At 45.6% G+C, this 27,075-nt stretch overlaps 2 protein-coding genes across 3 annotated transcripts in view; one reads left to right on the top strand and one right to left on the bottom strand.

Annotated features, from left to right (window-relative positions):
- Positions 1 to 24,144, bottom strand: part of BMP7 (bone morphogenetic protein 7) — a 46,014-nt gene extending 21,870 nt beyond the window's left edge. The window contains exon 1 of the mRNA XM_080558199.1: positions 23,422 to 24,144. Coding sequence (XP_080414325.1) covers positions 23,422 to 23,938 — 517 coding nt within the window. The 5' untranslated portion in view covers positions 23,939 to 24,144. The remainder of the gene's footprint in view (positions 1 to 23,421) is intronic.
- SPO11 (SPO11 initiator of meiotic double strand breaks) overlaps positions 1 to 27,075 on the top strand; it is a 331,434-nt gene that overhangs the window by 265,747 nt on the left and 38,612 nt on the right. Inside the window, exon 1 of one of the 2 annotated variants that reach the window (XM_080558215.1) lies at positions 24,432 to 25,877. The exons of the other annotated variant lie outside the window; for it this stretch is intronic. The gene's annotated coding sequence lies outside the window, so the exon portion shown is untranslated. Of the gene's footprint in view, positions 1 to 24,431; positions 25,878 to 27,075 lie in introns of those variants that run through there. 2 annotated transcript variants of the gene reach the window in all.

Raw genomic sequence — 27,075 nt, 5'->3', positions numbered from 1 at the left:
CTTTTCACACCGCTGACCCACATTTGTTGCCAGCTGAACTCATTACAGATTCTCAGTGCCACTCCAAGGGTTGGAGCTGCTGTTTTGAGGCATCTTTAGCGATCCAGGCTGTGAAGCAAACGTTCAAAGTGCCTCCTTCCATGTATCAACGGTGACTTTGAAATAGCAAGAAGTGCCAGATTCCTCCCGAGACAGCACTGGGATGGCGTGTTGTGCCCCAGACGGATCTGCCTGCCGCTGATGTATGGCTGATGGGCTCGTGCAGCACTGCTGGTAGTGGTGGAGCAGAGGGGCACTGTGCTGAGGAGACAAAGACCTCGAGCTTGTCCCCTAGCAAGCTGCAGCAAGGGGAGGAGAGGTGTCAGTGCCCCATCTGAACACACAAAGTGCAGTGCCCTTCTTCAAACAAATTCCAAATTAAACAGACAAGTCAGACAAAGGAAAATGGGGAAACAGAGGTACAAGGGGACGCACGGACTCGCCAGAGGTCACGCCGCGCGGCGTTCAGAGGGCCGAGGTTTGAACTAGGGCCTCCCCGTGTGTCCCAGTCCTGTTGTCTGTCCACTTGACCTCCCTGCAGCTCGACTGCACAATTCAAGTAGTTAGCTCTGAGGTTTTCTTGGCAAAGAATGCGCGTCTTTCTACAGGCCTGATTCTCTTCTGGCAGCAGTAAATCCATTGTGTAAATCCATTGACTTAAATGGAATTACTCCTGAAAAAGAGGAGTTTCAGCCTGAGACTGGGAAGCGCTATTTAAATTTACGGCGCTGCACGGCACGAACGTACCTCGGGGGGCTCCCTGGTGGCAGGGACGGAGCACGGGGAGTCCCCGGGAGCGGGGCCGTGTCCGGCCGCTCGCACGGAGCGCGTCCAGCCCGGCTTTGCTGGCCGGCGGTCGGCAGCTGGCCGCGGGCTCTTCCTCCTCTCGCGCAACGTTTCTGCAAGCAGGCCAGGGCTCGCAGTTTGCCACTGTATGATTGCTGCTCAGGGAAATACCTCAGCGCTCTTACTAATAGCTGGGATTTGTCTTAGAGGAGTTTTTTAGGTATGAAACCCCTAAACTTTCCAAGACAGAGGCGATTAAGTTCAGCAAATGGTTTTATAGTTTGGGCAGTCTTCGCGTGCACTGAGTGAACAGAGTTATTGTTCCACCTCCAGCTATAACATCTAGTGCAGCCTCAGGAAGATCGCTCACTCCGTCATACCCTGAGGTGTGAGAGTTGTGAGTAGTCACCAGTTTTGTAACACACTTGGCAGGCTAAAACTGCCCTGTAAGCTCTAGCAACCCTATTAAATATGCCTCAATCCCTTCCCTCCAAGATATTCTCAGCAGAAAAAGATATAGAGTATGATTTCAGTCTCAGAGGAATTTGTTTGCACCTAAATTACAGAGGAATGGAAAAATATTTTAATATGTAATATCTCTTTTAACCACAACTATAGAAGAATGAATATAATGTTGTGTGTTTTTAATTATATTATGGATAACATCACCAGCAGGGTGGATTACAGATAGGTCAAACTGTAGGATGTACAGAGAGATTTGCTTCCAAAGACACGAGAAGGCTGAATTTTTGAAGGAAGGTGGGTGCACCTTTTCAGTGTTACACACTTGATGACAAATAATCAGTCAATGCTGGTGTATGCACTTCACACAAAGTCTGACAACAGACACAGGAAGATGAAACTTTTTTGGGTGCTGCTAAGAGTTCGCAGCAATTCCCACTGCAGAGCACTAGAAAAAATGTGTCATATTAGTGTGAGAAATTAATGGCCAGGGTCATAAAATAAAAAGCCCCAGAGTTTGAACTTTCCCATGCTTTGCAGATGTTTGGATATAGGGTTTTGGGCTGAGCCATCTTTAGTGTTAAAGCAAACATTCCTGTGGCTATAGTCATTAAGATCATGAAAATATGTGGATATGTAACTGAAGAAAGAATCCCAAGAAACCCTTCAACTCAGTGTTTATTGTTTTTCCCCTTTTTCTTTGCACTCTGGTCCTATCTGCTGACCCAGAAGTAACAAATCCTTTCAGAACTAATTTATGAGAAACACTGACCCTGAATCAACATCTGTTAGATGACTGCAGTAAATCTTATTACATAATTAAACACCAAAATCTATGTTAAAATAACGTTAAGGGTCTGACTTGAACTCATAAAAGCAAGACTCTTCATTATGAGGACTGAAATCCTATCCTTAATTCATGCTGCTGTGCTTTGGTATTTGTGAACATATGGTACAGTATATGTGATCGTGCACTTTTTGTAGTCCCCAGTAATACCTTAAGCACAACAGCATGAGGTAAGCAGGGGAGTGCTCAAGGAGTCCGAGTTTCCTGGGTTTGATGGGTGTTAGTCAGACCTTTGACAATTCTGCAAGAGGGTTGTTTCCAATTAATTACCTGAGGATTTTGAGTAAGGTTGGGGGGCGTTTAAAGAGGGGAATGGTATTTCGAGTGTTCAGTGAAACAATCGAGGGAATTGCCACAGCCCTTTGAATGTGGCTGCAGTTTCTCTGTTAGGTCTATAAAATCTGTGATCCTTATTGACATAACCTACCGTAATGAGAAGCTTTTGGTCATTTTTGATGGACTTAATCTCAGCTGTTTGTCAGCCGTCGTGTGTTAAATGCTCACTTAAAAATCAAAACACAGTATGATTGTTTGCTGGGTATAGTTAACAGCCCAAAGAACGTGAACTTGTGTTTGTCCTAGGCTCATAGTTCTTACAAATCACTACAACCCCAAGGCTTTTGGAGAACAGTTTTAGCCCAGTTCCTAATTTGAAATGTTGGAAATTCCAGCTCAGAAACTGTCACAATTCAAATGCCTTGGCAAGGCAGCTGCTTGGAGAGGAAGCCAAGGCTCTGGATGTGCAATCAAAGGGCGTAAAATATGAAAAGGAAGAACACCCTTGAAAAATAATTCTGCTATGAAACAGACAGTGTGCCTTAGCTGTGGGAAAACAGCAGATCTCGCCCCCTAACGAAATAATCCATCCACAAGCGATGCACGTGTAAATGCACACCTCTTCTCATTTCTAGACGTGGTCTCTGTTTTGGAAGCACAAGCTCTGTAGACAAATAATGAACTAATTTAACACACAGCTCAAAATCTGTTGGTGCACAATAACTCTAGGGTCAAGAGTGGCATAGCAAGTGTGGCAGTTAATCGCAGCTACTCCAGGTGGGGATCATCAGGCACTGCCTTGGGCGTAGTCCTGTGGGAAAGGAAAGGCCGAGACGATGGAGCCTGAGAGCTGTAGCATGGAGGTGGACAGCAGATTCTTGAGAAAATAAAACAAGAAAAAGTGTGCAGGACAATTAAGGTGATGTGAACAAAACAAGCACATATCTTTGGTTAGTGGTTGTCAGTAAATTTGCCACACCTCTGTTGCAAATATGCAAGTAAGCTTGGCATCTTTGAAAGTCCAGCCTTGACTATCTGTCCATGATCTGAGTGCTGCACAGGCTGCAGCTGTCTATCTGATACAGATAGGGCTCCAAGCTCTCTGAAGTCTTTTGTTTCTCCCAACCAACTCTGTTGTGGCGTTGTAGTGATGCAAGAGGAGGCAGGGTGGCACGGTTGTGCAACAACGGGGATGATTAGAAGAAAACACGATGGATACATGCGATCAGGTGTAAAGTAGCCAAGTATCAGATCCAAAAATATGGGAAAGCTGAAGATAAAATGTCAACAAATCTTTGGCATTTGTTTTGACATGTACTCTTTTCAGATACAAAACTTGAAAACATTAAGATACAGGGATGAAAAATTGTAGTGGTTGACATCCAGAACTTGTGGCAATACAGTTGACACCAGTACCAAAAAAAGTAATATTGGACAGAGAAGCTTGTGATCCTGATATAATGCCCCAGGGTACCAAACTTCTAAAGCAAATGATACATCAGCAGAAAGCTGGGAAACTTGAACTGATCCCATTTTTGGTCATTTTCACAGCAAAATATGTTGAGACTGGAAATAAGAACCCCAGCTATTCTCAGCTTCTTTGTAAATCACTACTGGTAAATGGAAAGCTGATCCAAGCTAATTCTGTAAACACTGGTTAGGCCACTGGTTTTGTAATATGGATTGATGGTAGTCAAGGCATGAAACATGACAGCCATGGTTATGTTGAGATGTGGCTTGCAATAGCTGTTATTTGTGCGTACACATACCAAAGAAACCGTACAGTTTTTCAGCCTCTGTACCAAGCACAGTAGCACAGAATCAGTCATTAACTCCATGTATCAAGCAAAGAACCGGTGAATCACAGCAATAATTTTTCAAGAATAGCTGTTAAAAATAATTATAACAGTAGTGTTAAAAGGGCTAAACCAACCCCCCAGGGAAGTCAACAGGAATATTTCCACTAATTTCAATAGGTTTCGCAGGAGGCCTTATTTCTGCCAGTCTACTTACCTAAGTATTTTTACATTCTTGTTTTCTGGAGATGTAAAAAATTTCTTTTTCACATGCAAAGTAAACACCAGATGAATAGATTCTGTGCTCAGGCTGCCAAATTGTGAAAGCTTTGGTAATTCTATGCCTCCTTCCCCCTGGCACATATGGAGGATGTATTTAGAATACATTTTGAATATTTAAACAGGTAAAAATTTAAAATTTCCTGTTAACACTTTCACCTGATAATGTGTTAGGTTTTTTACAAGATGCTTTGACTAGTTGTCTCATTTATTCTGGGGATCGCAGAAGTCGGAACACTACTTGTTTCTAATTTACAATAAAAAAAAAAAAAAGCACCAAAAGGAATGTGTAGTAGGGTGTCTTTAACTTCTTTACTCCCAAAAAGGCCAGAAGGGATTTGTAAAGAACTTTAATCTCAAATAGATTAAAGGTCCTGAATTCCTGAGACTGAAAGATAAGTCAAAGGAAAATAGATTCCAAAAGACAACACCCCCTCACCTCAGCCTCAGCCACGCAGGAGACTCAACTGCAGAGGCATCAGCAGTTGCCTGTGAAACCCATCGGAGATTTAGATGCCAAAAAAAAAATCCGCCACACTCCAGGAGCGATGTCTAACAGGTTTTCAGAGTCTACCTGCGCCTGCCTGACCCCAGGGACTGAAGGAGTCACGTAGGTGAGGGTAGTGGATAGGAAGGTCTTTGTCTCCCTTTCCTCTGATAGCTGCAGAGCTACAGAAAATGAGCAGTTTCTGCAGAGATGGCTGAGGGCTGGCAGGTTGGTCCAGTAAGCCTGTGGATTTTGGCCACTAGTTTTCACAGAACACTAGTTTTCACAAAAAAAGGGCAAATTATGCTGATTTACACATCCAGCAGTGCAAAGTCTTGGTTGAATTTTAGAAAAATTACCCTTAATTCCTCCCATAACCACCCCTAGAGATCCTAAACCCAAACTTCAGAAACTTTCTTGCCTCCTTTCTGCACAGAGCACGGGATTCCCAGACACTGGCTGCCCAGGGACCACCAGCTCAGCTGGGGATCCACAAACATTTTCAGCCTACGTACGTTACTGCTGTCAAAGGGATGGCCCGCTCCTACCTGTGCATTTCCTGCAAAGAGGATTCAGCTGGAAAGTATTTTTCCCTTCCCCAGAGGGGCTTTGAGCTGGGTCCCGTCCTCACCTGGCCCGGGGAGGCGGCAGCAGGAGGCAGGGCAGGGCTCTCCCTTCAACTCCGGACCCGCTGCGGTTGTGAAACTGCGCTGTAAATTTTCAGGATGCCAAATGTGAGAGCTCTTGATGGGATCCTAATTAACAGGGATTAAATGTTCCCTCTATAAATTGCACTCCTTTGTCTCTAAATTGGTGGATAAAATCATGTCATTTATGAAATATAGGCCTTTTCTCCTTATGTTGGTGAGGTTCAAGAAGGAGGAAAGCAATTAGGGGAAGGATCCAGCGGTCTCTGCAGCTGAAAGGGCCTACTGGGCCCAGCGGGACTCCTGATTGAGCAAGAAGTGCAAGGTCAGTCCCTATATTTTTCTAAGGAGGAGAGGGAGTATAATAAAGACTGCAATAATGTCATGCCAAGCCACAGCCTGCTAAGGCCTATGTTTCCCTCCTCATTGTGCGTGACAGCAAGAGCTACAGGGGCAGTTGCAGTAAATTTATAATGGCAAGAATTTGGGAATGTGAAGTTCTGTGATTGGTTTTCATTTGCTTCATCCTCTCAGCTAAAAGATTTACATGCTGACATTAGGCAGCTGAAGCCGCAGTTAAAGAAATGCTTGGAGAAATAGCTGAAGATCATAAATTGGGAGCCCTATGGATGGAGTACAGCAAATGTCCTGGGCTGTATGTAACTGATGAGATTTATTATTTTTTAAGAGTGGCAAAAACAGTATTTGGAGGGCTTATTTACACTTCCTTACTGCGTGCCCTCATCTGGCTGTGTGGGAATGCCGCTGGGAGATAGACTTTCACATTTTGGGGGTGGCTGAGGTGGCGGCAAAGGCCGTGCAAACAGCCCGAGGGGGAGGATGCAGAACCAGGGGCACTCTGTCCTTCGGCCTCTGGCCCAAGACCCCCAGGCAGTTGCGGGGCTCTGGGCTCACCTGCCAAAGCCGTGTCCTGATGGTCTCGTCCCCACCTGCCCAGCTCAGGAGGGGCTGCTCAGGGTCAGGGCGATGCTCAGCAGAGGGAACTGTTTTGGGTAACTCGCACCCAGATGCTTGGTGCTCATGCACCCATTTTACACGTGGGCAAAGGGAGGTGAAGGTGATGAGCTCCTTGGAGCACGGTAAATTCAGTATGTGGCAGGGCAAAGTCCTGGCCTGTCCGCTGGTGTCAAGCAGAACTAGTGCATTAATTTCAAACGAGATGAAAACCAGGCTGCATAAATCCTGATCCCCAGTCCCAGAGGTTAGAAACAGGGGGATTCAAAATTCTTCTGGGCTCACGGCTGCAGAGCAATCCAGGGTCAACATTTTTGCCCTGAGAGGGGGAAAAAAGCCCTCTGGAGTTAATATTCTTCCTTTAACCATCACTTCATTTTTTTAGCTTTCAGCATGAAGGTGGTGTTGCCAGCAAGACCACCTAGCCACAAACCCAGCAGGGAGCTTCCAAAATTCTTCTAAACACTGACTCCTTGTTATAAATTCAGAAGTGGTAATAGCAGCAGTGCATATCACATCTGTGCCAGGCTTCGGGCCTGGGAAGGAGCGCTCTCCCTGTTGCTGAACACAACTTGGAAAGATCCTTTCAGTCCACACATGTATCAGCATTAGCCATTTCTTTGTCAACAAATCCCTTAATACGTACCCTTTCTATCATGTACAGATGTCCAAAAAATAATGGAATACTGTACTACAAGATTAAACACTTTAATGTCAGCATATGTGTTGCATGACTCCGAACAATGGTATCATTGTGCGTGTACAAACAGCGGGTTGAGGGAAGATGGGTTTAATTATCTCCGAAGCAGCAGCAAGTTCTTCCTGACTAAGCTGAACTTCAGCTAGCAAGGACGGCTCAGAGCGGAGATTAGGGTTTCTCTAACAAAATGCTGGGCCCTTTCTGAGGTTCTTCTGATGTTAGGTTTAGCATCGCAGTTGCTTCAGGCAGAGCTCGGGGAATGATGCTGAGCCACCTGCTCCCCGGGGAGCCCTGCTGCCAAGGAGCACGGTGGGGTGAGAGGATGCTGCTGCTGTCGCCCTGTGGGGCACCCAGGAGACTCTTCATTTAAAATTCCTTGGAATGATAGATGGCAAAAGGGAAAGATAATAACTGGGAGGGGATGGACAGAGAGAACTATGTGTGCTGCCCTCTGCGTTTGGAGACGTTGTAGGCACTTAGAGGCAATGCTGGGTGGTGAAGCTATTTCTGCTTGAAGAACACCTGTGAAATATCTGGGCAGGTTACGCACAGGTAATCCGTTTTCTTTCTGAACATACCCCGATCAGAACCCATTTACGCTGTGGTTTCTCTGCTGAAATCAGAGCCAGACTAGATGAAAGGTATTGTGAAAAATTTACACGTGGGACTGTGCTGTGAACACGGAACTCTCCTAATAGTAAACAGACTGACCGTGGTGTGAATCCTGATGCTGAGCTTGCAGTGTCTGAGCTTGTATCTGGGGAACGCAAAGTTAAATAAGCAGGAAAGAGTTGCGTTTCTTCAGAATACCTTATTCACCTCCTTAGCAGGCAAAACACAGCAGCACGCAGTGCTGCAATCAGTCAGCAGCTGCTGTAACACAGTATTTGTAGGGGACTGGGGGTACATGGTGGAATAGAGAAAAGGGGGGATGAGAGAAGAAAGAAAGAAATGGAAATGAAGTTGTTCCTTTACACAGACTCCCTCTACTTCTACCTTCATCTCCTGAGTATCTCAAACCTCCTTGTTTCTTTCCTCCCTACACTGAGAAGCGGGGATCCAGGACAGTGCCGAGCTGGGGCTTCGCATCCAGCAGCTCGCCCTTCCCAGCACCTTAGGGGTGGCATTTTATCCAGAGAGCCAGGGAGGTGAGCTGGGGACTGCAGTGATGCTGCAGAACCTGGCTCCTCCTGTGTCCTCCCAGATGAGCAGCACTGTGGCCATCTCAAAACGTCTCAAGTTCTCATGCGATCAGTGGGAGCGTGGTTAAGTGACACTGGTATTTAGCCATGCCAGCCTGCAGCAGCCTGGGACCGTTGCCTCCCTCTGCACAGCTGGGGATGCACCGGGCAGCAGCTCCAAGCCAGGGACTCCTGCAGCTCCCTGCAGGCACCTCGCACTGCCCGGGAGGGGCAGCTGCCAAGTTTGCTGCCTACCAAAGGCAATCTTAGCACTTCTCTGCACCCTCCTCTAGAAATGTTCCTGCAGCCAAACTGAGCAGCGAGCAAAGGGAGAGGCAGAAGCTCACCATTACTCCTGCCTTCTCGTCTTTGTCTGCACTGTAACGCATAGCATGCAGTAATGCAGCCTAAGAGCAGAGGTGCACTGCTAATGCATCCCCTAAAACCTGAGTCCTCTGGATGTGGCTGTCAGAGGTTTGTGGAGATGTACAAATACATTTTTCTTTTCCCTCTTTGAACACAGCTGAGTGCTACATTATACCTATTTCTTTTTCTTTGTAATTCAGGGGACGGCAAGGCTGCTTTCATGGTGCTGTGAAATCCATGAGATGTATCTGGTGAGGCTAACCTCAGCAGGAAGCTGCGCCAGCGTTAGGTGTGAACTCCAAGTCACACATTTTGCCAGCGCATCCAAGGGTCAAGGAGATAGTGGCAGCCTGGGGAGGAGGGGGAGGAACCGCAGACCAGGGGCAGGATGGTGGCAGCCACAGCGTGGGACAGGGCAGCACTGGGCTGGAGAGGCGAGCAGGGCGATGGGTGTCTCAGCGGGGAGGGGGCTGCAGAGCACAAACAGGGAGCAAAGTTAATGACAATATGGTTCATTGAGGAAAATAATCCCCCAGGCCAGGCAGCAGACAAATGGGGCTCAAGGTGCTTCCTGTAATCTGCTCGGAGGCTGGGGGCCTCTCAAAAAGTCACTGATGCAAAAACCAGCAGTCGGCTCTGTCTGCTTGTACACACAGCACTGAGCAAATGGAAACAAATCGCCGGGCCCAAGGAAGGAGAGACAAGCGGCTGAACAGATCTGGGCAGAAATCGTCTGCATTCAGCCAGGGAAGATAAGAGGCAGCACGGGAGACTACTGCACAGAAACCTAAAATGGGCTATTTGGGTTGAAATGCAAATTGTGAAATAGAAAGGTCGTTCTTGATAGATTCCAAGTGCAAAGCCGTTCTTCAGCTGTGACCAAATTTCAGCTTAGGGCGAAGGGAAGAAACATGACATGTTTCAGCCAGCTTTAAGGTAGCCTCAGGTAAGGGAAGGCAGCTCGCTGGTGCCCAGAAGCCTGGCAGAGCGCTCAGCCTGGGAGCGCGAGGGCAGCAGTGCTCAAAGTGTCCTGCTCTTCTGAGGGTGCGTGTACGAGGGGAGGTGTTAGCCTCTCTGCAGGAAGCTGGAAGCATGCAGCACTTGATCTGCATGGAAGGCACGAGCATAGGACATGCAAAGAAAAACAAACAAAGATATAACAATTCTTTGATGCAGTGATTTGATCTTGCAGAGATGCGACAGCATCACAATATGCTCTTGCATTCCAGTAACGACACTGGGGAACACTAAGAAGGCTTCAGATGTATTTGATAAATTAGGTACTGTTCATAATAAACAGCTTGAGTCAGTAATCTTGGGAAGGTCACTGCCCAAGCATCCCTGATGTGTTTGCACAAAGCAGACAGAAATGGCCGATGTACCGCTAGCACACGGAGGAGCGTGGGCACCCACCGTTTGCCAGGACAGGCCAGAGAGACAGGATATTGACTGCTAGCTTAGGTTCAATTCTTTTCCAAATTTTGCTTCCAGAGCAAGAAGAGCTTTCTAAAAGTCGTGCTTGTAAACCAATGCTTTTCAAGCTTCTATTGCTGCTAATTATCTTTCCACTACATGATTTTTTCAAGTTGCCTTCTGGTCCTTATTACTATTGGTGTGTTATTATAGAGCATAAAGTTACTTAATACAGCAAAAGATTCAACAACATTTGCAAAACTGATATAGAAAGAAGGACTGGATTCTAGACTGGTACAGCTGATTTAAGGTATTTTAGAAGTAAATGAAATCAAATGAGAATTTATAATCCTTCCTGAGGTCTGGATTCCATCAGACTAAACTCATTAGGCATTAAGGTGCAGGTGCAGCTAAATAAAGGATTGTTCTGCTTTTCTTAATACCATAGATTCACATCTTAAGTTCAAAATAAAAGTCTTTTAAGAGCACATGTATACATTGTGCATCTACTGGCAGCACTTGAAAGAGAACGTTCAGCTGACGGAATCTTCAAATGCCTCATTTTTGTCAAAGGAATGTGCCCGCTTCTTCGCTGGCCGTGATAAGGGACACAAGCAGAGAAACGACTGCAAATTGGCCTCTTAGTGCTTATTCATTTCATTTGCATCAGGCTTCCTTTTATCTACTGAACAGCTGCCCAAATAAATAACGTAAATCTAATTAATCCTCCTTTAGTAATGTATTGCCACAATACCAGCAGCTCCCCAAATATCCCAAAGTTTGGGTCTACACCTGCACGGGCTTCCCGGGAGGAACACGGTGAGAGTCACATGTGCTGGGAACCGAGCCTTTTTTGTGGCTTACTCTGGTAAAAGAAAATAATCCAGGAACCAGTCTTCCAGGTTTGAAAGCATATGACTTGCTGGATTTCTTAGCTTAAATCCCAGATTCTGGTTTTGTTGAGAAAGGAGTTTGTGGGATATTACAAAATAAGCAGCAGATATCAGCCGTTCGACCGTCAGATAAGAATCTCAGCCTTCGATTGCAATCAGAACAATTTTGATGTGGAATGTACACAATCCGTTCTGTGCCGTAAGACCGCAATGGGCAGGACCTTTTGAGCTTGCCTATGCAATAACAAACGTCTGCACATTTCTCGGGCGGGCAAGTGCTGGGAGAGGAGAGCTGCTGCCTGTGGTGGGGGCAAAAACTATTCAGGAGAAAGGTCCACGTGCCCTGGAGGGGAAAACCCTGCCAGAGCACAGCTCTTCTCTTGCGCCCATACTGTTAGCTCTGTTGCATATTTTTCAGGTGTTCTGCATATGGGAGGTCTGGTGATATGAACACAGTTTGTGAGGCTGGATTGTGAGATAGAAATACAGTGTTTGGGGGCATGGGAGGAAACATTTTGGAAAATAATGCTCAGAGACATCAATTACTGCTTAAACAGATATTCCAGAGTGCTTCATGACCCGTTTCACGTTTTCCTTTAAGATCATTGTGTTTCCTACGTGCTGCCAAGCTAGCTCAGAGCAGGTGGGGCACTGTGGCATTTTCCTGTTTTTGAAGCATGGGAACTGGGGACAAGGTCATCGCCCAACAGTGAACTGATCCTTCCTACCCAGCACGGTACAGCGGCTCCCTGTCTTGTTGGCTGCAGTGGGACTCACAGCTTATGCACGTGGCCTTTTGGCTTTCTAGGAAGGTTTCTGTGCAAGACAATTTTATTGAGAAACAGGCAGGGGATTGCTTAGTCTTTTAATAATGTGGTATATGGGGCTAAGAACCATCAATATTAAAGATCTGTAAGTGGATGACATCCATATATAGTTCTGCTGGTAGATGTAACATGCTACTGTCCTTGAGTGATGGCAAGTTTGTTATTTCAGAAATGTGCTCAGAAGACATAAGTACACGTGTAGAGAATGTGTGCGTGTCTCCTTTACGCTACAAACGTTGGTGGCCAGCGCTCCAGGCATAAAATCATCTGGGGGTTAGGAGATTTATCTTCCGTTTAATTCCCACCCACCATCTGCATTATACAAGAGGAATTTTTTTACGAGATAACACCATGAGTGCCATCAGCAGCACCTAGCCCTGCATACCACACTCGTGTAGCGTGGTGCTGGATTCCTTACGCTGAGCCTCCCGCTAGGGCTGGGCCATGCAGGCCTCCTGAGTCAGCCCCTAACAACAGCATTTGCTGTTTTGTTTTGTGGTGTTTTTTTGTGTTTTTTTTTTGTCTTCAAACACAATTTTGCAATTGCAGTTCTGGGGTAAAAGATCAGCTGGCGTAATATACGCTCACGTCTTCACATCGCTTTGGTATGAATGAAGACAACACAGTTCCCGTCCTGTTGAGTGCAATTCTTAAAAATAGCACAGAGATGAGTGTGGCATTTAAAAAAGCGTCTCCCAAGAAGCAGGCACACAGATCACTCTTCTCCAGCTCAGTCTCTTGCCCACCAGCCACTGTTTTTGTGCTGGACTACAGCTGCCAATATGGGGAGGAAAAACTTTCAGACCATCAGACACGCTGATTTATGGTTTTCCCCAACTCTGCCATATTTTCAGTGAAACAACTCCCATGGTATGGTTGTGGACTAATGAGCACAATGACGGTTACTGTTTTCTAAAGAAATATTTGGGGTTTACTTGAGCATGTTTCTGGATTCTCTCATGTACTTCTGTGTCCCCTGTGCTAGGTTTTAATGTAGCATAATGGTCAGAGATCTGGGGCTACGGAGCCCAATATTCTTGTAATTCAATTATAATGCATGCCACCGAGTTGCAGGAACTGTTGTGTGCAGAGGTCAAAGCTGTGTTCACACCAATGAGAGAGGTTTTGCACCACATGTCCGATTACCTTCTCCTTTTCACCTGTCTTGGAAGACAAATGACTCAACATGGAGTGCTGAAATATCTTAATCTTCTGATTCGGCCCGAGATTTAAAGACTGGTTCCTAAAAGCTTCTTTCTGAGTTGAAGAGCAAGTCCTGTGCCGAGTGATTCTTTTTTAGCTCTTCTCTTCTGCAGTTTATTACAAGTATATTTGTGTAATTAGGGGGCCCAGTAGTAATGTTGTTAAAATACAAGTGGGCACATTTATTGTTTCCTCCAAAAGGAAACAACCAATCTCCAGCAGTTCTGGTTTTTCCCTGTCTCAACTGAACATTTACTGCTTTATGTAGCTAGCAGATCATGAGGCTAAAGTTACTTCTTCCCCCCCCCCCCCCCCCAATTTCTTTTTCTTAAATAGAAAAAATCCCCTCCTTTCTCTTAATGAATGCTGGATTTTTTAAGGATATGGTCAGAAAGGGGAACTTACACTCAGTATGTTTTTATAGTGCCACACAAGCTTCAGCAAAAGGGATGTGCAGAACTCTTTATAAAAGTCTGAAAAGTCCCTGTGGGATTATAATTACTGCACAGTAATAAACAAATAAAAGTAGCGAGATAAAAACGTTCAGAATATTTTGAATGATAGAAGCAATAAGTTTTAACCCTGACAACCAGGGAAGGAGCAGATTGCCAGCACCTACCAGCGTGTAGAACAGGTATTGTTAGGAATTGATCGCGGGTCGTGGTGGAGGATTGTTGTTCATGCTATTATAGGCACTTGGCTGGTGTAAATAAATTGTTGTTCGCGTGTTGGTACAAAAGCATTTGAACACTGCTAACTGGTAAGCACCATAATTCAGAATTTCTTAATTATCCTATTTTTTTTTGTCTTCCATTTAACCGATAAACCTGAATTTGCTTTCCTTTGGGGTACCAAAGGACTCCTTAAGCCAACGGGTGTTTCAGGTGCACGAGTAGGGACGTGCTGCCAGCCCTGCTCCCAGCCCTCACCCGGTAAGAGGCTTGTCTCCCCATCTGAATTACAGCCCCCAACTACTGATGCTGTATTATTTTATGAGCATTTTTTAGTAGATCTCCCAGGGTTCTTTTGGTCTCTTTTAAAAAGTTTTACTGCCACTCTACTGTGGAAAGAACAATTGGTAAAATCGGAGGACCAAGGCAGCTGCAGCGGTGCCAACAAAGCGAGGTGGCTGAAGGCAGAATCTGGCCCAGTGGCCACAGTAAGAGTCAAAGCTCGACCAGGTTTACAAAACCTGGTGAAGACATCGTGCCAGATCCTCAGATGGTGTCAATTGCGGTGACTTGACTGCTGCGGTGGCCTTGTGCCAGCCTGCTCCAGCTGATGCCATCGGGGGCTCCTCGTGGAGGTGCAATTCAGACCAGCATCGTGCGCTGGGAGGCTGCAGCCTAATGAGAGGAAACTTTTTGCTCACTTGAAAGGCACTTGCGCACAACAGACAAAACTTTAAAACACGGTGCACTGCAAGATTATCAGCCTGATCAACGTGATTGTGTCCCCTCATCATAAATAGCCTCTCAAGGCACTGGCTCGTTTTAATTATTATTTAGAGGGAAGCAGTGCCCTCTCTCCCCCCAGTTTTTTTTTTTTTTCTTTTCTTTTTAAAAGGAAGGTAGCTTTTAAGAGCTTGCCATGAAGATCTAAGTTAAAGGATTTTCTCTGCTACAAAGCCTGCATAGTTTCCCAGGCCAGGTGGACCTGATAGTACTGACTGCATGCTGAAAAATCTCATCCCCACCCTTCAGGCACTTTAATTGTAAGCCTTTCCAGATACACTGGATAAACACTGTCAAAATGAACCTGAAAGGGTTGTTGTTGTTGTTTTAGCCCTTAAATAATTATGAGTTTGTCTGTCTAATTACAACATAATCTTCTTTAAACTTGGGTTATTTGCAGTATCTTTTTAATAAGGCAGAATCAGAAACAGTCCAAATCTGAAAGTTTACAGTTCTTCCACTTTAAGACACGGCAGAATTTTTACTCCTGTAAAATTTAATTCACCCTGATAACAGAAGAGTCTAGCTTGGAAGCTATTGCAGAAAGATAAAGATGATAAAGAATAGCATGTGACCTCCGAGATGCAAAAGAAACTTAACACCCTACGGATAAAATTTTTCAAACAGTTTAGAAATAGTTTAAGGTAATTTACGGAAAGACTTGAGTGACAAAGCACATTACTTGAAGTGCCTTTCCTTCACTAGGCACTTTCTAAATTCTTTCTCTTTCATTTCTTTACTCTCAGGAGACTTTTAAATCCAGTGAACCAAAACAACACTTTGTTTGTTGGTATAGCGCAGCGCTGGCACAGATGGCAGACACTGCACCTGTTCCAATAAAACGGGAAAATTGGGAGATAAACCATAGCGCTCATTAACAGGAATCCACTGAAACATGAACAATTTGTATTTTGAATATCTTCCAGGAATAAAAAGAGAAGTACATAAACAGACCTTGTTTTCACCATCATCGGTTTAAAATTAATTTGTTAAATGGAACTGCACATTTGTTTCAGGTATGAAGACACTACGTACCACTGAAGAAACTATGATTGTGCTTGAATTTCTTTAAGAAATCAAATGATTTTATCTAGCCGCGCCTGTTCTTTTATGCAAAAATATTGGCAGTTTTAATCAAAATCAGTTAATCCTCCTGTACATAGTTGTGGGAGCTTTTTTTACTTCCCCGCTTTCTCATGCTGAGTAATAGCACATTCTTACAATCTAGTGCATAATGGCGAGAAGAACAACATAAACAAAAGCCCTTCTGCTAATCTATTAATAAATAACTAGCATTGTGGGAGGTGGGGGGAACCACAGAGCTAGCTGGATGGTCAGCAACAAAATTCACTGCAAAATAGTTTTTTCTAGGCACAGGGAAAATGCTATGTAATATCTGATAGACTATTAAAAAAAATTAGAAGAAGCATGAAGTAATAGCTAAGCAAAGGATAAATTACTGCAAGCATTTGCCTTGATCATCAGTGTTTGTGCAGTTGTTCAACATCCCATATATCTCTCTCTATTTCTCTCACATACACACACAAGAATTAAATACAAAATGTCATGAAAATTCCTAAGTATCATTTAATGTTGGCAGCCCTGCACTGTAAAGCCATTTATATAAAACTGTGGTTGGCAGCTCTCACTCTTCCATGGGAACAAATTAACATTGGCATTCCAAACACAGGAAAGTAAGGAAATTAGAAACACAGTTTATATTTGGCCAGTGCTTTGAAATACTGTACCATGCTACTGATGTCAATTAATGAAAAGCAGAATTTTGCGGAGAGGGTCTGGTTTTGAAACACATTAACACACGTTAAACATGTTTGCACAGGAACCGGATTGTAAGCATCTCGGTTCCAAAACAATAAAGCAATTACACTAAAACTTGTAGTCTCAAAGTTGCCATTAATTCAATCCACTCAATCTGGATCACTAAAGGATTTTCACTGACTCCAACATGCAGTCGACACAAATGTTTAAAAGAGCCTGTATGGCACATTATTGCGGGGCCGGATCCTGCAGGCTTGCACATATGAGCTCTCACCCAAGATGGCTTATATGTAACCTGCTGTATATCGGGACCGTGTATAAATAATGGGAGTGTACAACGTATCCCCAAATAAACAGCGCCTCAGCAAACTAGTTTTCGTCAACAAAATACGGATTTCAGAAAGAGATATTTGAATTAGAATTGGCTTGAATTTTGCTACCTGCAGCTTTCTCTTAGCAAAGATGTTTACTGACAAAATCTTAAACACTTCTGGTTTTCACATGTGCACCAAAAAAAAATCTAGATGGCAGTTTATCTCCTGGCACAGCTCCACTGCCTTCAATGGAATTACTCCAGCATGGAATTCGGCCCCGCAGTCTTTACAACACACTGTTTATTTGTACTGTGATTCAGATATTTTGATACCAGGAATCTTTCATCGCTGAAGTTTCTCCATATGAAATATGTCTTGTATTAAGAAATATCAGTTTCACATTTTTGTCAAACATTATTTGTTAAATTCTGTTTGTTGCATAGATGGGAATTCAGCTGTAGTTCAACAACAAGGGTTCGGCTAATAATGATAAGCAGTGACTAATAGGAGCTAGCTCGTGTTTTGATTGTTTGCAGTAAAGAAAACCTCCCTCAAAAACAATTTCAAGATTAGGAGAGAAAACTGTTTGAAGCTGTAGCAGAAACTACCGCATGCTCATTATTTCAACACAGGGGCATTTCTTTGGCCCAATTCTGTTCTCAATTGTGCTAGTGTAAATCAAGAGGGAGTTTATTGGAATTACTTTGGACACAGAGTTGTATAAATGAGACCATAGGGCCAGCTTCAGTAGAAATTCGACAATTTACACCAAATGAAGACCTAGCCAAGAATTTTCTCTTGGGTTTCCACTTTCCAAACATGTGCATGTGCAAAGCTTTATCCATGTGATTAGTCCTAGTGAGTAGTCCCATTTATTTCAAACATTTGTAGAATGAGGATCTTAACCCTGTAACTAATTCCAAAAGCTCACTAGTTTCCTTAGAAGTTCCTTCCCTTTAGAAAAGAAATATATATTTTATATAAAAGCTTCTATATCTATGTAATTAATTCCAAGTGGATATTTTGATGCAGACATCAGAGAGGATGACTACTACTGGAAGGGGGTTAAAATATGGTCTCTTAATGCTTGATATTAACAGGTAGTCTCTTTATCTGGCCTGCTATCAAAATTTGCTTACTTGTGCTCTTGCTCAGATGACTTCATCCATCATTGCAACTTCTCACTGGTATTCATCAAGTTAGAACAATTTAGATGTGTAAAACTAAATTTGTTATCATTTTAACCACAAATTAACAGTTTCTGTGTAAATATTAACATTTCCTCACTTGGTCCAAGGATTGAAGCCATAATGGCACTAACAGTATATTTGATTTAAACTAATTAAAAACAGAGGCTCTTGCAATTTAATATATTGATTTTACCAGTGGGACTTAAATCTTTTATAATAAGTATACACAGCTGCACCACTCACCCACCGCCACTTTTAAACCTAATCCCTGCATTCCTCCTGACAATAACATGACAGGATCCACACATCCCAGTATTAGCCTTAACCCCGGTGACACTGCCAGAATGTATTAAACTAAAACATAGCAGCGTCCTATTTAAAAGGAGCCTGTCAACAGCCCCGACTAGGCTTTAATAGTTATAATCTTGTTTTTAATTAATGTTTCCAACCACTTGTGTAACCTTCCCTCCCACATCTCTCCCCCCTACCCGAAAAAGCGTTTCAAGCTTATTTACAGAAGAAAAAGTAACGCCTGGCTTCGTGCTGCCTGCCCAGGGACCACTAAACCTCCTTTGCAAAAGGAGCGGTGGGGACGCACACGCGGGCACGCAACCAAAGCCGACGGCAAACAGGGCCGGGTGCTCGGAGAGGAGCGGGTCCTGCACGCTTCACTTGTGCCCAGCTCCTGTTACAAGCATCACAAGACTTGGCCATCAAGGCCCGTATCCTTCACAGCACTTTATAAGCCGTCGTGCTTTGGCTTTCAGACCGCAGATGCTGGTGGGGGCCTCGCCTCCGCAGGAGAGCCTGCGTGGGAGCGGTGCGGAGCCCCTGCTCTTCTGGCAGATGCCCCACAAAGGCAGGCGAGCAATGGGGGACAATTTCCACATATTATTTTTTCCTTGCACGAGGACATCTCTCCTTGGCTACCTCAATCCTTGGCTGACAGCTTCTCTGCTACCACTGCAGCCACAGGACGCAGGTAAATCGCTCGCTGCTGCTGTTTTGCCATCTTGCACCCGGCGATTTGGAAAGGAAGGAATTTCTCTCTACAACTAGCCAGACACTGAGGGAATACCTGCTAGTTCCATGCCACAGTCAGTGCAGTTCCTAAGTGTTGTTTGCTGCAGGCTTTCTACCGTAGCCATTCTTGTACCACCAAGCGCCGTATATATCCATACTGTCTAAAACAATTACAGGATGTACCTGTTCGGGCTTGAGAGGCTGTAACAGCACTAGGTGGAGGAGAAAGAAAAAGCCAAGGGCTTGGCCTAATGTATGGACAGACCCATGTGATCATGACCAGGCATTCAGGGCTAGCATTTAATCTGCTTTGTTTCAAGTGGGAAATATGTGAAGATCAAATAAGTTCAAATCCAGGTCAAATATCCTTGAAAATCTTTGATTTATATAAGCAGGAAAATGAGGTTTAAAAGAAGTGATTATGAAAGGGTTACTAAAAACACAGCTGTACGCGTACTCTTATATCTGAGGCTCTCCAAAGAAAAACTGTGTGACATCTATATTAACCTTTGGCTGTACACCAATGAAGGCCTGTAGTGAGCTGGAATGCAAGGCAGCCCCTTCCAAATTTTAACACAAGCCAGGTTACAGCTGCAAATGCCTGCAGCCCGTGCTCACTTTATAAAGTATTCCCCGAAGGAAATTTTTTAACTGTTATAGAATCTTTTTCTAATACCCTACAGTGTTAAAGCCTGTTATTAAAGGGCAAAGAGATGGTTCTCTATGCCAAACACTTGTCAACAAAAAGGATAGCCAGATGGTATGAAATAAAAGGAAACTTGGGGGCTCTTCAGCTTCTTGATTTACATTAACAAAAGCCACTTTCATGTGCTCCTTCCAAGAATGACTAATTCCCGTCCCCCCCCCCCCCCCCCATTTTTTTGCCAGGATTAAACAATGTTGTTCATTTTATAATCAACCATGAGACAAATTAACAAATTGCATATCACTTGGGCCGACTCTTTTAAAAAAATATTCTAAGCAAGTCTGTTTACCAAGTCAAGATTACCCACATAAGGACAACTCAATTATTTTTAGAAGAGAGGGTCTAAGTAATGTGGAGGATGTTTACTCCTTAGCTGCTGTTTATAAACTTGAAATTTAAACTCGTGCAAAAAATGTTTTGTGTCTTTTCAGTGCTTAAAATGGATCAGTTTGTAAACTTTATTTGGACAGGGTCTGAAGTGGAATTCCAGCTAATGAAATTAGAGTAATAAATTTTATAAAATTAGACGGTAATTAACTGACTAACTTCATCAGACCACTGTGGCTAAATTCTCTTTTAATTTACATGTAACTTCATTCTTGACACAAATACATTCCTCATCCATCTTAGCACAGGTGTAAGTTAAGACAAAACATAGCCTGTGAATTAACTGGTTATAAATCTAAATCTAATTAATTGTCAGGATTTTACAGTGATATTACAAGCTTAGTACAAAGCTCCCTGCAACATAACCCTGAAATGGAGCACCTGTATTTGGGTTCCTCCCTACCAATGCCCACTATAAATTCTTTGGAATAAATATACACAGAATCTCCATAGAAATCACTGTGTACTTTTTTTGTTGTTGGGTTGGAGGTTTTGGTTTTCTTTTGTACTATGTAGTGCAGTAAATCTTTCAATGTAAATCTTTATTTTTGTATTTTTTTTTCCTCTGAAGCTGTACAAGTAGGTAGGGAATATGAATAAAGAAAATATATATATATAGATTAGCATTTGGAAGCCTGGAATAACAAGTTTAGTTTATTGAAATTTCTATATTATTTCTTTACTCATTTTTACTTCCTCCATTACTAAGATGAAAGTTTATTATGCTGTGCCACTTCCTCATTGTGATGGCTCTCCTATGGTAATAAAAGCCTACCTGCGAAACGCCGTGCTCGCAGAGTATCTCTTACAAAACTAGGACACAGCTTACTACAGTCTCATTTAGCAACTCAGTTCTGGTGTAAAAGGGATCATTGCAGAGAGTCTCCAGGAAAATACTGATCCTATAATAGATCTTATTTTCCCTGAATGGCATAGAAATCTGCACATATCGAAGCAGGTGTTGTATTTTACTATGCATGGAGCGAGTGGCTGGTCTAACTCATTAAAATGTCCATAAACAAGCCTGTCTTTGTCCTATAAAGATGAAAGACCGATGACTATAATGGGATGAAAGGTGTGCACGGTGATGAAGAAAGCTATTATAGATCTCCGTCCTTTTTAAACTCGTCCTGGCATGCACTGTTGACAAGGGAACAAAACAGTACAGATAAACCTCTGAAATGCGCCTTGCTGGTAATAATTCCACCTGTCTTTTTTAAAACTATTGGGTTTTGCCTGCGCTTTCTACTCTCCGACCATGCTGAGAATAAGTAAAATGATAATTAAGGATCTGAAATAATGCTTTCAGATTTCTAAGCCAACTACAAAGCCCAACAGGTTGAAATGCATCTATCCACTACCACCATCACACCACATCGGGACTTTGAGTGTGAACACTTTATACAGGTACAACCTGCTCCATAAAACATTCTTACTTAGACACATCCAATATTGTAATTTTTACTTCGCAGCTTATGGATCGATTCCAACTCCAATCACAAACCCTTTGTATTCAAAGTAACCTGGGACCTGAACATTAACTCCTTGTATGTAAAACTCCCACAGGCTGCAGGAAGGCTTCTCCTTATGTAGGAGGTGTGGGACTGAAGTGCTGCAGTTTCACCGATGAAAGGTCTGCAGTGAATAGCTCCACGCAGGAGGGGCACAGCTGCTTCCCCAGAGCTAAACTTCCTCCCACCAGGTACTTGCATATTTCACAAATGCTCCACTCTACTGAAATTCACAGAAGCGTGAATTTTGCTGTAGTTACTTCCAGTCCTTTGTCTTGTATGGGGGACTCTCCCTGCACACTGGGTGTACATGGTGTAGGACCCAAGGACCACAGGCAACAATGTCTGCAAGATCACTCTTATCTCCAAAGTTAAATATTTGACTGCCATTTGTACTTCTGGCTGCTCAAATATTTGATAATTTAAATGTATCATTGCCCAGCAGCTTAAGTATCTAGCAGTGATTAGGCAAACACGATAATTGTAAATGGAAAGTATCAGCATTCTCCAAGACCGCAGTCCTCGGGCCAAATGTAAATCGGGTTCCTGCTGTGAAGCTTATGGCATGTAATAAGGAGGTGCAGCTCACGCAAACTAGAGCTCTCGCACGGTGCTGTCTCCGTATCACGCAAGAACTGTGCTGGGATGGCTACCGTGGCCAGTAATTACTAACGCGTGTCATGGAGCCTTTGCAGCTACTGACAGTTTTCAGTTAGTCAACGGGCGGGGATTAGAGGGGTGGTGGTTTAATGTGCGCTGCCTCGGAAGCTCCAGACAGCCAAAGTGTCGGAACAGCGACCTCCACAAAGGCGGTAATGGATTTATCGATGAGGGGGGTGCCTGCAGTGCCTGGCGGGTTACGTGCTAGAGGTGTGCTCCTCTTGCTCTTGTCTTGGTTTGGGGCAAAGTTTGAGTTGATCTTGTTTTGCAAATACTATTCGCGTTCTGTCTTGAACTTGCAGGCACCCAATCTGTACGCGTGGTGGTTTCAGAGCTGCGCATGATGAGGTCTAAAAACGGATAGAGTGAACCAGGGTCTATAATTATATATTTAAAATAGAACGCTCGTCCTGACAGTGTTTTACTCAAATCCGGCCAAGTCAGTCCAAACGGGTGTGCAATCTACAGCAAGCAAATAGAAATCAGATTGGGCCGTGGCATCCAATTAGAGAGGCCTAGCGAGCCGCATACAAAGTATGCCAACTTTTGTATCATTTGCATAAACCCATCCACATGTGCTTGTGAAAAGAGGCAAGTTAGCTGCATAAACCGGGGTCAACAGAAAAAGCTGCAAGAGTAAATAAGGATTTACTGTGGAATCCCTCTTGAGCCGTTAGGGGAACACGTGCGAGCAGCTCGGCCCCTTCAGCCCGGGGAAGGCTGCGCCAGGACACCATTGGGTGCCGAGCACCTGGGCAGCCCCGGTGGCTCCGTGTCCCCAAGGCCACGAGCGGCGCCGTGCCCCACGCTCCTGCCTGGCTTTGCTGTCTTCCTTGGTGGTGCGGGATGCGGAACGGCCCCGCTAATTGTCCTGTTCAGTTCATACCTGCAAATCCCATTTCTGAGGTGCGGCACGTTAACTCTCAAAGGGAGAAGACAACAAAGGAACGTGGCGTGTCAGCACGCAGGGTGGAGCGCGGTGAGCGCCGGTGGCTGTCCGAGCGCGGCGGTGGAAGGATGGGGCGCTCTGCGCACCACTGCCTCGCCTCACCAAGGCGTCGCCTGTCCGAGGGCCGCTACCTGCCCGTCCTCGCCCTGTGCCAACAGCTCCCTCCGGCCTCAGCGGGCCACCTGTGCCTCCCACCCGCGTCTGGGGCTCTGCGCTGGCCTCCCCCCGCCCGGTCCCCCCACGTTCGGCCTCGCCGAGGGCAGGCACTCACCCAAGTTGACGAAGCTCATGACCATGTCAGCCTCGGTGAGGAAGTTGCTGTCCTGCAGGCTGGCCAGGGGCGGCCCCTGGGTGCTGAAGATGGGCTTGTAGGGGTAGGAGAAGCCCTCTCCCTCCTCGGCCCCGGCCCCCGCCGCCCCCTCCTCGCCGGCCATGGCATTGTAGAGGTCCAGCATGAACATGGGGGCCGAGTTGTGCTTGCCGTGGAGGTGGGGCCGCGGGCGGTGCGGCAGGCCGAGGATGGAGAGGATCTCCCGCTGCATCTCGCGGCGCTCGGGGCCGCGCAGCCGGCGGTGGATGAAGCTGGAGTGCACCTCGTTGTCCACCGTGAAGTCGGCCAGGACGCAGCGCAGCCAGAGCGCGGGGGCGGCGGCGCCCAGCACCAGGAGCCAGGAGGCGGGCTGCCCGCGCCCCGCCGCCCGCATCGCGGCTGGCCGGCGGCCCCGGGGAGCCGCGGGGGGCTCGGGGGGCTCGGGGCTGCCCCGCCGAGGGGCGCTGCCCTCCACCATGCGCGCCGCCGGGGGCCGGAGCACGGTGCGGGGCGGATGCTCACTGCGGCGGCCGGCGGCCCCCCGGGAGGCTCCGCAGCCGGCTCATGGCCCGCAGGGGGCTGCCCGGTGGTCCCGGCCCATGGGACGGAGCGGAGAGGAGAGGGAAGGAGAGGAGAGGAGGGGAGGGAGGGCGGCAGCGGCGAGCTGTGGCCGTGCGCGCAGTGGTGCTCGGCGGAGAGGCAGCGGGAGGGTGGCTCTGGTGGGAGGAGCAGGCTGGGGCAGCCAGGCGCTCTCTAGCCCGCTGCAAAGCGCCGGGGAGAGGAAAATCCCCGGCGCTGCCTAGAGGAGGAACAGCCCATCAGGTTGCTTTGTCGGGAGGGTCGCCGAGGCTGGCGGCTCGGGGGGGGGGAAGGGAGCCGGCCCCGAGTGGGTGCGTTGCGGGGAATGGCACTAAGGGGAGGACACGCCGGGAGGGCGCAGGGAAGGGGCGAGCACGTCGCCGCTGTGCCCGCACCGCACGCACACACCCCCTCGTTTTCTTTTTTTCTTTCTGGAGCACGGTTGCGGAGAGTCTGGCCAGGACAAACCCGACAAGAGCAAAGTGTTTCAGACGCGGTGATGGAGATGTACCCAGGCACACAGACGTGTGTGGCTGTGCGCGCACAGCCCCGGTCACTTTTTCCAACTGGCAGCAAGGAGAGTTACTGGAGAAGGGTTAGAAACCCAGGGCTGAGGGGGCTCATCATTTAAGCATCATGAAAACAGCTGCGTTTACACGGCTTGGACCCATCAACCTGCGCAGGGGTACCGTACGCCACTGCATTACCCTGCTGTCGCCATCCCCTGTTCTTCTGCTGCCTGGCACGCAGCTTTGTGGCGGACTGGTTTGAAACTTGTCAACTTTTTAACGCAGTGATTTCACTGTGTGTGTTTTTGTCTTATTTTAACTCAGTGCATAAAACATCTACAATAATGGAGTCCCCGCCCTGTTTAGTCTGGGTAGATGTCTACTGCAGCAGTAAATAACAATCTCAGATAAGAAATGTAGGCTACTGCTTCCCAAATCTTACTTGGAAAGCAAGAGGAAAGCAGGATGGAAGGGTTTATCAGTGACACTGAATCCAGCCCAAGGTAATTTCAGGAACCATGCATATGCAGTAAGTTTATGCCAACATTAAGATTCGTTCCCTAGGCAAAGGAGGAAGAAGAGGGGCAAGGGAGAAAGGAGGTCAGCACTGTTGTTGATTTGATAGCTCGTTCATCTGGTGTTTTCAGGTGAGAAATATCCAGTAGTATCCAGCACTAGATCCTGCATCTATTCTGGAAAAGTAAAATTCAGCCCTTCTCTTAGCTCATTGTGATTAGATTCCTTGCATAAATGTCAGGTAACTAGTCCAGAGGTGCATGGGAAACGCACTGAATGATTTAGAGTGTTTGTGCGCGTCCATGTGTGCCTCTTAATAACAGGGAAACTGAGGGATGACATTGAAATGACTCAGAGCTATTGAAATAGTGGTGGAACCAGCGTTAAACTCCCAGCTCGGTCCTAAGACATGTTTAGGAATGAACTAAGCCAAGGGTTGGTGGGAGAAGAGAGGCTGTGCAGCCACAGCCACATTAGATAACACAAGAGCACTCGGAGGTGCTAACAGGGGGGCTCAGACGACACCCCCATGGCTGCCTTCCCTTTGCTCCCCACTAATGACAAACCCCAAACCCAAGTAGCAGTGTTTTGGATGCCCAGCTAACATCAAACTCTAACATCTTCTGTACTTCCTGAGGAGCAGCACTAACCTGCTCTTAACCAGGCAGGTATTTGCCTAAATTACTCTCTTGCCTAGGGTGTGGTTTTTGACCAATTTAGCCTGATCTAAATCCAAGCTCCAGCTGAGAATGATGCCTTTTCCTCCTCCCACCCCAGCCTGGACCTGATACTGACACTTACATCCGCACACAGGTCAGGAACACGATTCTGTTTTTTTTTAAATAATCTTTCTTTAAATAATCTTTCTTAAACCATTTCTTATTTGTTTTTGCTGAGTTAATTTTCTGCTGGATCAGCTCCTTGATCTGACTGACTACACATGGGATTGCGCTGGAACCCGGGAGGCCACAGGAATGCACAGCTGGGGGCAAGGAGAGGGTGTCTGGGCTGGGCTGCCTTAGATTGGCTTAAACCGGTTGTGGAAGGGCAGGGACATGATTCAGCATCCCTCTGCCTTTCAGCTGCAGATAACTTGATTTCACTTTCTTTTTGTTCCTTGTAGGCAGTTGGTTCTTCTGAGTTTTGAGTGTTGGTCCTTGATCGCACAGTGGGGCAAGGAGACTTGCCTTCTGTGTGGACAAGGAGATTAAAAAATCTGTAAGGATGGAGCAGTGGACCCAAGAGCAGGTGTCCCTGCTTGCAGAACTGCTTACACCCAAAGTGCTGGTAGCACGTGTTTTCAAATTGAATAAGCTTCAGGTCAGTGTTGTGCTTTGAAATGACATTGCTCTTGGGGGGGGGGGGAAGAAAAATACAGTTTGAGAGTTTTGGATCCTGGCTCAGCACCTTAGGGTGTTGAAGCAATATGTGTCATGGAAGAAGCAGCAGAGGGAGAAATGTAAACCTTGAAACCTCTTGATTTGACAGATTTCTTGAAAATGTGATGTTTGAATCTATTTCCTTCCTGCTGAAGCAATCTATTTTTGTCCAAGATGAGATGGTTCCTGACTTAATTCAGGATATGTTCTTTAAAGATGGGGAAATACTAAAACTGTATCCTCTGCTTTCATAGGGATAGCTGATAATCCCTTCTAGCTGTGTTTTCTATGATCCTGTAGCACCAAGCGCAGCACTAAACGAACACACGGTAGTTTGCAATGGGGGTACTCCTTGCATATATGCTTTAAAATGCACAACACAAACACCATCTGGGAGTGTGAGACGAGAAAGGGAATCTGCTAAAGAATCATTTTTTGTGAATGTGAGGTTCATGGCTATTGACTTCAGCTTGCTTTGGGGCACAACAAAGCAGCATTTATTCTGCTGCATACAATAAGGGATGGTGTAGCTCAAACTGCAGTGCTTCACTCCTCAGATCTAGGCTTGAATTTCAAATACCTTTCAAACAAGAAAGGTACAAACTGGATTGTCTTTCTCGTGGACAACGTCC

The sequence above is a fragment of the Anser brachyrhynchus genome, assembly GCF_964034855.1.
Source record: "Anser brachyrhynchus genome assembly, chromosome: 16".
Taxonomy (NCBI): Eukaryota; Metazoa; Chordata; class Aves; order Anseriformes; family Anatidae; genus Anser; species Anser brachyrhynchus.
The sequence above is the reverse complement of the archived record's forward strand: the minus strand, read 5'-3'. Positions and strand labels throughout refer to the sequence as shown.